Raw genomic sequence first — 10,838 nt, forward strand, 5'->3', positions numbered from 1 at the left:
ACGATCCCCTTTGCTCCGACGTGGAGGGTCGAACCCTCTAAGATCTGGATGGTATTACTTTATCGAGGAGCATAGCCGACCTCGCTCTCAGGGTAAGATTTTCGACGCTTTTTGTTTCTGTCTGTTATGTTCAAAATATTAGGCTTCGTTCTTACTTTGTCCTTCTTTTTTTTTTCTTTCTATTTCAAACCATGATCTTGGAAATTGAAAGCGCCCGAAGTGAGGAGAGGCGTAAGGCTATTTTTATGAAGTTGTAGGGAAATCACGTGAGTACCGTGGCAAGTACCGGGTGAGGGCGACAATTTGTAGGCTCTTCAGGATGAACTGAAGGAGAAGGATGACGAGCTGGTGGGGGTCATCGAGAAGTGCAACGTCCTTGAGAGGACACTGAGAAATAAAAAGGAAGAGCTCGAGGTTAGCAGGGACGTGGAGGCTAAATGTGGCGATCTCCAAACACAAGTGGTCGAGTTGCACATGCAGTTAGAGGAGTGTCGTCTGCAGATGGAGGTTCTTCACGACGAGATTACAGAGAAGCAAAATGAGTTGGAGAGGGCGGAGTCTGCTTGGTCGGTTGATTCGAGGAAGGCGGAGGGCTTTGAGGTAGTGATACGGACTCTCCGTTCTGAGCGAAAGAGCGACTTGGAGACGACAAGACTTAAAAAACAGTGGCTTGATCAGAGGATTGGGGTAATGGAGAGAGACAACTCCCTCCTTCAGGACCAGGTGGCCTCCTTAGAGGTTGAGAAGGCTCAAATGCTTGCGCAGCCGTCATATTCTCATACTTCAAATTTTCCAAACATTCCCGGGACCTGTACGAGGAATGAATTCACTTTGAGGCTCAGTTAAATGTGTTCTGAGATTTGCATGTGGCGGGATTTGTTCCTGAGGCCGACGTTGAAGATTCTCGTGTTAAGGCTCGTGAAGCTCGAATTACTTGCGGGTATGATCCTGCTACGCCAGAGGCCAGTGAGGACGAGGGGGACGAAGGTGTAGAACGGCTTGAGCAAAATGCCTGGTATGACACTGCATACCCTGAGGGCGATGGCGAGGGTGTTGAAGGTCAAGAGAGCGACGTAGTTGAGGGCCAAGTCGGTGAGGATACTGCGGGCGAAGCGATGGCCATTAATCTTCTTTTTTCTCTTTTTGTATACTTTTGTGTAGTTGGTGGCGTCTTCATGAGCCTTTGTAAAAATATTCTTAAGTATGAAATGTCAGCTTTGTTATTTGCATCTGATTCTCTTCTTGTGGTTCATACTTGTATGTTTTTTGTTTTCGTCGCTTGGTTGTCTTGATTTTATGGCCGTACTCATTTGGTTCGAATATTGTTATATCAAGACCTAAGTTTGATTATGACCAAGGGCCAGTAGATGTTAGTTCGAACAGGGTCGAACATAACGTGAGTTTGACTATGGCCAAGGGCTGATAGGTGTTGCTTCGAACAAGGTCAAACATAACCTACGTTTTAACTGTGGCCGAGGGCCAGTAGGTGTTGGTCTGAATAAGGTCGAACACAACTTGTGTTTAACTATAGCTGAGGGCCAATAGGTGTTGGATCAAACGAGGTCGAGCATAACATATGTTTAACTATGGCCGAGGGCCAGTAGTCATTGGTTCGAACGAGGTCGAATATAATATATGTTTAACTATGGCTGAGGGCCAGTAGGCGTTTGTTCGAATGAGGTCGAACATAATATATGTTTAACTATGGCCGAGGGCCAGTAGGCGTTAGTTCGAACGAGGTCAAACATATCCTGTCTAGGTGCGTAGTTTGTCGACATCGTGAACTTTAAACATTGTTGCCTTGGTTGTACATTTGGGAAAATACTAATAAACTTCATGCATTGTCTCTTAGTTCATACACTTTGGAGAAATTTATAAATTTTCGGGCATTGGCTGGCGTTCCAGTCCCACTCCCAGTCTATCTAGTCCCTTCATTGGTCGAACTGGAGAAGGCTTGAGAGGGCGAGCAATGAACTAGCCGTCATGTGCCTCCGCCTTTGTGTACTTCGGCTTGAGGTGTCCCCTTCGTTACCTCGTTAAAACCCTCCTTGAAAAAACCGAATTGGGACAAAACTCAAGTGGGGGAAAAAGAGTACGACTTGGGGGACGCCTTATCTTTTAGAAGTTGAAGTACTTGAGGTGGGTTATATTCCAGTTGTTTTGTAGTATCTTTTCTTCCATTGTTTCTAGTTGGAATGACCCTTTGTTCGCTGTTGCCGTGATCTTGTACGGGCCGTCCCAATTTGTTCTAGTTTGCCTTCCCGTGGGTCTTTGCTTGCTTGTGTTTTAGCTTTAAGCACGTAGTCCCTGACTTTGAGTGGACTGACCTTTGCCTTTTTGTTATAATAGCGTTTTGCTTGTTATTTTTGGGCGATAATCCTTACGTAGGCCATGTCTCTTCGTTCTTCGACTTCGTCGAGCTCCTGCCTTTTTGCTTTCATCATTCCTCGGTCCGCTCTCGTGGGAGTATCTTAGGCAGGGCTCCCCGACTTCGACCGGTATTTCTGCATCAGTCCCATAGACTAACGAGTAAGGCGTCACTCCTGTGCTCGTCTTCGACGTTGTTCGGTAGGCCCAAAGTACTTCTGGTAATATTTTCGGCCATAACCCTTTGGCGTCTTCAAATTTTTTCTTCATGATGTTTAGTATCGACTTGTTGGAGTACATTTGTCCCTTGCCCGCGGGATGGTATGACGTTGAGAGTATTCTTTTGATATGCCATTTCTCAAAAAATACAGCGACCTTCTTTTCGGTAAATTGGGGTCCGTTATCGTAGTTGATCTCTTTGGGGAGGTCGAACCGGCATACGATGTTTTTCCATACGAAGGTGATCACTTCCTGTTCACATATTTGGGCGAATGCTCGTGCTTCTACCCATTTAGAGAAATAGTTAGTCAAAACCAAAAGGAATCGTATGTTACCTCGTCCTGTCGGGAGGGGGCCCACGATGTCCACTCCCCATTTGATGAACGACCAAGGGGAATGACTGAGTGGAGGTGTTCGCCTGCTTGGTGAATCGTTGGGGCATACTTTTGGCATTGCTCATATTTTTTCACGAAGTCCGCGACCTCATTTTTCATAGTGGGCCAATAATACCCTGCCCATATGAGGCATCTGACCAAAGCCTGATTGCCAGAATGAGCTGCGCAATGGACCTCGTGGACCTCTTTAAGAATGCGCGGCGTCTGATTTTGGCCCAAGCATTTCGCCAGAGGGCCGTCGTACGTTCTTTTATACAGGTCGTTGTGGATGATGTTGTACCTGGTGGCTTGCATTCTCAGTTTCTTGGCCTCTTTTTTATCACCTCGGAGTATGTCGTCCTGCAAGTATGTAACAATACAGTTGCGCCAGTCCTAAATCAGGTTTATTGTTCTTACCTCGATTTGGTCTATCGATGAGTTAAGAAGGTGGACTACACTTCTATCTTCGGTTGGAATGTTTTTGGTGGCTGTGTCTAATTTGACGAGGTCGTCTGCCTAGGCATTTTGTGCTCGGGGGATCTGGTCGAGTTGACATTCGTCGAACTCGGGCAGCAGCTTACAGATTTCGGCTTGGTATTTTTGTAACCTCTGTTCCTTGATTTGGAAAGTCCTTGTGACTTAGTTGACAACGAGTTGAGAATAGCAGCTTATTCTTACCTGTTTTGCCCTGTATTTGAGTGCTAGCCTTAACCCTGCAATTAAGGCCTCATACTCGGCCTCGATGTTAGCCATGCCCGGGAACCTTATGGACTGGCGAATCACTTCGCCGGTTGGGACTTCGAGTACGAGTCCCAGTCCAGACCCTGACTCGTTAGATGCGTCGCCAGTGTACAGGACCTAGAGGTCTTGTGTTTGGGGAGAAGCATGGACGACATCTTTGTCAACTTCGGGCATTGTTTTCACGCTGAAGTCGGTGACGAAGTCAACAAGAACTGCTGACTTTATCGTTGCCCGTGGCTGATATGTGATATCGTGCGCTCAGTTCGATGGCCTATTTGGCCAACTTGCCCGATAGCTCAAGTTTATGCACATTTCTTCTTAGGGGGAAAGTCGTGACGACCGAGATGGGGTGGCATTAGAAATATGGTCTAAGCTTTCGTGAAGCTACGACTAAGACCTGGGCCAATTTTTCTAGGCGAGGGTATCTCGTCTCGGCGTCGACTAGTGTTTTACTAATGTAATAGATGGGGGACTGCGTACCTTTATTTTCTCTGACCAGGACTGGGCTCACAGCTACTTTAGATATGGCGAGGTAGACGAGGTGACGTTCCCCTAGCTCTGGTTTTGAAAGCAATGGTGGCGATGACAAATATGCTTTTAATTTCTTTAGGGCTTGGATGCACTCAGAAGTCCATTGGAGGCAGTTATACTCTTAAGTACGTCAAAGAATCTGTGACACCTATCCGATGATCACGAAATGAATCTTGAAAGGGCAATGTTATGAACAATCAACCTCTGAACCTATTTTTTGGTGGTCAGGTATCCCTTCGATGGCTCTGATTTGATCAGGGTTGACCTCGATCCCTCATTGTGATACCAGGAAACCTAGAAATTTTCCTGAGGCCACACCGAATGCGCACTTTTCAGGATTTAGTTTCATTCTGTACCGTTTGAGTATCTCGAAGGTTTCTCTTAGGTGATCGATGTGATCTTCTTTACTTTAGGCTTGACCAGCATGTCGTCTATATAGACTTCCATCGTGCCGAGTTGGTCTTTGAACATCCTCATCACTAACCTTTGGTAAATTACCCCTGCATTTTTCAATTCGAAGGGCATGACCCTGTAGCAGTACGTCCCCTGATGGGTGATGAAAGTGGTTCTCTCCTGATCCTATTCTTCCATGAGGATTTGATTATAGCCCGAGTAGGCATCCAAGAAGCTCAACAATTCATTCCTGGTCGTTGCGACGATGAGTTGGTCGATGTGGGGTAATGGGAATGAATCCTTGGGGCATGCTTTGTTCAAATCTGTGAAATCTATGCACATCCACCATTTCCTGTTCTTCTTTCTCACCGTGACCACATTGGAGACCCATTGGGGGTATTTTGATTCCCTGACGGATCCATTTTCCACCTCTTTGCGTACTGCGTCATTGATCACAGAGTTGAACTTAGACCTGACCTGCCTCACTGGGGGTAGAATGGGTCGACATTCAGCTTGTGCGTGGCAATTTCCTTTGGGGTACCTGGCATATCTGCATGGCTGAAAGCAAACAAGTCCGCGTTAGTAGTTAAGAATTGACGGAATTTATCTGGTTCCTAAAGTTTGTAGCCGATGTAAACTTTCTTGATATGGTCGTTGCTGTCTAATTGAATGGGGTTGAGGTCTTCTATGGTCGATTTCACAGCTTCGACCATATCGGGGTCCCTGATGACGTCCTCGCTATCGTCACATATCGACCTCGGCCTTGTTGATTGATATGCCTCTTTTTCTTCGTCCTTTGTTTGTTGAGTAACCGTGCAGTCTAGCATTCCCGGGATGTGCGTTGTTCTCCTCGTATGCTGAATATTCCCCATGGAGTTGGGAATTTGATGACTTGGTATAATCTGGAAGGCATTGCTCTCATGGTGTGTATCTATGGTCGCCCTATTATGGCGTTGTACGCTGTGTCTTGGTCCATGATATGGAACGTGGTTTCCAGAGTGACGTCGCCGACCAAGACGGGGATTGTGATTTCGCCAGATGTTCGCTCAACTGCATTGTTAAAACCAGTTAGCGTGATGCAACGCGGCATTATCTTATCTTCGAGTTTGATTTGTGCAAGTACTCGAGGGTGGATAATGCACATGCCTCTCCCATCATCTGCCATAATGTGTCTCACATCGGTATCTAAAATTCGTAAAGTGATAACAAGGGCATTATAGTGAGGGAAAGCCAAACCGTTGGTATCCGACTTATCTAAGATGATACTTTCTGCGAGTTTATTATATCGTTGGTGGGTGATTAACCGTTTGAGCTTGTGAGTTGTGGTGAACTTCACACTATTGATGGAATCATCGTTGTCGTTGCCGCCGCCGATGATCATGTGGACGGTGCAGGTTGGCAAGGGCAGTTTCGGCGGTTATTGATGTTGTTCACGTCCTCTAGAAAAGTTGGTCCATCCCCGGTCTCTCTGCAATTCTTTGAGGTGTACCTGTCGTAGTATGTTTACGACCTCCTATCTTAGGGCAATGCAATCCTCGGTTTTGTGCCCTCGCTCTTGGTGGAACTCGCAAAGAGCGTCCGATTTTCTGGTACTCGGGTCTGACCTGATCTTTTGTGGCCACTTCACCTTTGGTCCGAGCTTCTCCAAGGCATAGACTATTTCTATAGGTGACACACAAAAATTGTGAGCAGATAATAAATGGGGCATACCTCTTTCGTTTCGCTGAGTCCCTGTCCTTGATCTGGGTAGTCCCTCTTCATGGCGGGAGGAGGATGTAATCGCCGTTCTGACATATGGTAGATGTCGTTCCTTGTTGGGTCGCAAAGCTGTGAGGTTCCTTATGGTATTATTTCTTTGATCTTTTTTGGATTCGGCCTATACCGAGGTCAGTCGATGAGTTGGTCTGTTGAGGTCATCCTTGTCTGCTCGGACCTCGGCACAATACGCGTTGTGTATTTCATCCCAAGTAGTTGGGGGTGCTTCATGAGTTGACTTAAAATTTTCCTAGTCTCCCTCGACCCGTTCCTGCTCAGCCCGTTCTGGAAGGTTGCGACTGCCATACCTTCCGACGTGTTCGGCAGGGTCATCCTTACTCGATTGAAACGGGCGAGGAAGTCCCTCAGTCCCTCTCCCGGAGACTGTTTAATTGCAAATATGTCATTCACTCTTGCTTCGGCTTTCTTGGCCCTATCATGGGCCGTTACAAACTTGTCTACCATCTCTTCGAAAGTTTCAATAGAACGTGTAGTTAGTTGTGAATACCATGTCAACGCTCATCCCGTGAGGGTCTAACAGATGTTTTTCAACAAAATGGAGGATACTTGTTCCTTGGCGAGATCATTGCCTTTCACGGCGGTGACGTAGTGAGTCACATGGTCTTCGGGGTCAATGACCACAAATGTGGAGGCTCCCTTACCAAGAGACTTTGTGATGCTGTAGTAAGGTGGAGGTGGCCCATCTCGTCTAAGGGAGGCATTGGGCGTTGCGTCTCCGTCTGGTATTTCACAGCTCGCATTGCTGACGTTCATGAGGTTGGTTGGGAGGTCACTTATTATTCTCGTCCTTTCTTATATGTTACCTGCCATATGGGATTCGTGCACACAAAGAAAGGAGATCTTGTTTTTTTTTTTTTACGTTAGTGATCCATGTTAGTTATAGATCTAGAAGAAACTAAAATTTTAACTAGAAAATTCCCGCAGACGACGCTAAATTATTTGACCAAAAAATATAATTTTCGACTAAAACACTTGTATTTATATAATGATGGGTTAAACTTAGTTAATAATAATATCTCTAGATGTGAGTTCCAAAAAAGTGGCTGACATTAAATAGATCTGGTGGTGGATTGATAACGTGTATTATATATGCCGAAAAGTAGGAGCAATAATGGAGAAATAACTAGCAATAAATAATAATAAATGACATTTAAGTAAATAGAAGAAGTGATTCACCCAATAAAGGATGAACTAGATGATTGTTCCTACTCACAATGATGAGTGACAGATAAATCCTAGAATGCTCGAATTATTCTCGGATCTGATAGAAAAGTATAGAATAATATGAACAAGAATTTTGATAAAAATGTGATGTTTGTATCTTTACGAGAGAGAGAAAATCTTTTATCAAAAGTCTGCTCTTATCGAATGATTGTCACATGCCCCCATTCATTGTCTTTTTTAATTATTTATATGTGACATATCCCTAACAAACCCTAATAGTACAAGTGCAGAGAATATCCACTAGAATATTCACTTTGATATCCTATTCTAAAAACTAGTTGTTACAACTCTTTCTGTGGTGCTCGACCTCGACCATTGTTGATACCTCGACCATGAGTCCCGCTGTTTTCTGGTCGACCTCGACTGACTTTTTTCTCAATGTTATCTTACCCTAAATATTCTGGGGCAGATTTCGACCTATACATGCAAGTCAGCTGAAACTCATTGTATTCGATAGCCGAAAAATATATAAAATATGTATTTTTTTTTTGTTTTGCATTTGTTATGCATTTCTATCCACGTTCTAATGGACGCCCTGGAAAAAAAAGAAAAAAGAAAAGGATAACAGGTGAATAAGAAAATGACAGTTGCAACATGCTGAATGATACTTGGAATGAACGGAATGGTTATTTACGTTTTAGAAGTAGCTATGTACATGCCCGGTAGTACGGTACGGTACATTCCTTGGTTTTTTCACCGCAAATTGAGCCCTTACTCTCATTTAAAATATAATATTATTTCCTTCAAGTGTTTGCACCTAACAAAATACCACGAAATTATGTTCTAGTATTTCAAATAAGTTTATGGAAATGTGCCGACTATATCATAACCTTATTTGCAACAAAAAAAACATATTGAACAATTGATTTTTGTTTTTCTTTTCTGCCCTTTTCTTTGCTGCTTGACTGTTACATAATAGTAAATATTTTTAGATGATCATATATAGCAATCCAATTTTCTCTGCAGAAAATTTTTTAGTAGTAGAAAAACTATGAATGTTTTAAGAAAAATGTAATGTGTCAAAAGATTTTATCACTATTTTCATTAAAAATAAGATTTGCCAATTCTCTATATTTCAAAATAAAGTCTTAATCTAGTTAATGGTATAAGGAAGAGTGCCTTATCAAGCGTATATATCGTTTTAAATGAGTGCCAAAAAATATTAGTGTTTGATGTAACGAAGGCGAGCCAATTATAAAGTCGTCTTCGTATGGCTTATAGGTCATGAGTTCAAGCTGTTAAAGCAGCTCTGTTTAAATGACATTCCTTGGGGTGCAGTTTTTTCTACAGGATACTTTAAGCATCAGACTTTTATTTTTTAGTGTTTGCATTAGGCTATACATACCGTAGCCAACTCCAAAAAATTTTGAAACCTAAAGGGTCCATTTTAATTTTGAACGAGACAAATTGTTTGTGAATGAGATTATTAGTAGACTTGTTGATTTGACGATACTTTAAAACAAAAATAATTGATTGTTGAAAGGGTGTAAGGATCAATCATGGAGGAAGCCAACCCACTCAGCACTCAAATAAATTAAAGTCAATGGTGGAGATGGAGGATCATTGATGTATATTTTTCCACCTTTAAACTACACGTGGCTCCGTCATCACCCTACAAATTACAACATGAGTTTTAGTCCTCTATTTTTTGGAAGAAAGGGTGCCAGACAAAATCATTCGTTTTGCAATTACAACACCAAAAAGAATGGGAAAATTGGGAAGTAGTATGATTAAAGTCCAAAGGAAGTAAGGATTGTTGAGGAAAACATGAAGAAGGAAACAAAATAAGTGCGGTGCTTTAATTAATTTGGCTAATTTTGAAGCTTTCGCTATTGCTTCTGATTATGAAATATTCATGCGTGAGAATTGAAGCTAGTGGATGTTTCTGTGTTGTTTCGAATCACCTAAACTAAAGCAAACATTAATGTTTGGTACTTAAATAGATCATAGGCTTCCTGCTAAATATGAATCCAGAATTTAAAATCGATCATCAATGAAGTGAGGTGCAAAATTTGAAAATCACGTTCCAATCTGTTAAAATTTTAGGGGGCAAAGTAACTCAATATTTATCTATATATAGTAACCAGGACGCAAATATTATAAAAATAAGATTTTAATTAAGGTGACGATTAGAGTATAAATAATTAAATTTGAATGGATGGTCATAGTAATAATTATAGAGGAACAATTGTGAAGAATTCATATAATCGACTTTAAATAATTTATAATTAAAATGTACATTGATTGAGTAAATATTATACTCCATATAAGAAGTGTGAAGAATTCATATAATCGACTTTAATTAATTTAGAATTAAAACGTACATCGATTGAGTAAATATTACTATATGATATAAGTCAGAAGTGTGAAGAATTCATATAATCTATTTTAATTAATTTAGAATTAAAACGTACATTGGTTGTGTAAATATTAGTATATGATATAAGTCAGAAGTACTATCTCAACTATTGTAGGAGTATTTTTCTAGTCAAAGTGGTTAACCACACTATATGTACTTCTTGCACCTTTCCTTTAGAAACTAATTTAACGTATGCCTTGAGCAGCGAAATTACGTTATTATACCTGTAAATGTAACATCTCATATTAAATTATTAGTCAGCTTTATCTTGACGTCATTTTAATGATAGAAGCTCTTCCCCATGATTGTACTCGTCCAAACAAAGCAATCAAAAGCAAAAAGCATTTGATGCATATTATTGGAGCACATACCAATTAATGTGTTGGTTTTAGTACCTTTGATTGGCTAAAAACAGGAATGGAAAAAGAAAAAGATTCCTTTGCAATCACTTCTATAAATAATGTCATAGAGTATTAAATTAGTAAAATGGTTCTGAATTATCGTTTCCGATATTTGCTGGTGTATATATAATCTTATAAATGCCCTATATCTGGTGTTTGTCTCTGCTTTCGCCCAAAGTTGTTATGATTACTTATTTTTAAACTAAGTGGTGTTGCAAATTTGCAATGATGGGTTATGATTAAACCCCTAATATGGAGATTTTTGGAATTTCCCTAATCTCAAATGTTTAAAGACACACATGAAATGCAGTCAAGTAATTGGTAAATGCTAATATAGATTCCAGTACTATGTACTCCTATAGGGATTTTGAAGTTGCAACTATATACATAAACGGATCCAGAATTTAAATTTAATAAATTTAACTTTTAAAATTTTTAGTATTAAACTTATTA

General features: G+C 41.3%; 1 protein-coding gene across 1 annotated transcript; it reads right to left on the bottom strand.

Annotated features, from left to right (window-relative positions):
- Window positions 1-5,556: 5,556 nt before the first annotated feature.
- On the bottom strand, window positions 5,557-6,006 carry LOC142173536 (uncharacterized). Its single transcript, XM_075239142.1, has one exon. It carries the CDS (start codon window positions 6,004-6,006, stop codon window positions 5,557-5,559), a length of 450 nt encoding a protein of 149 aa, XP_075095243.1.
- Window positions 6,007-10,838: the final 4,832 nt, after the last annotated feature.

The sequence above is a fragment of the Nicotiana tabacum genome, chromosome 19 (genome assembly GCF_000715075.1).
Source record: "Nicotiana tabacum cultivar K326 chromosome 19, ASM71507v2, whole genome shotgun sequence".
NCBI classification, from domain to species: Eukaryota; Viridiplantae; Streptophyta; class Magnoliopsida; order Solanales; family Solanaceae; genus Nicotiana; species Nicotiana tabacum.

Excerpts from the sequence above, each read along its gene's own strand:
- LOC142173536 (XM_075239142.1), bottom strand. The coding sequence starts at position 6,006 with ATGATCATCGGCGGCGGCAACGACAACGATGATTCCATCAATAGTGTG.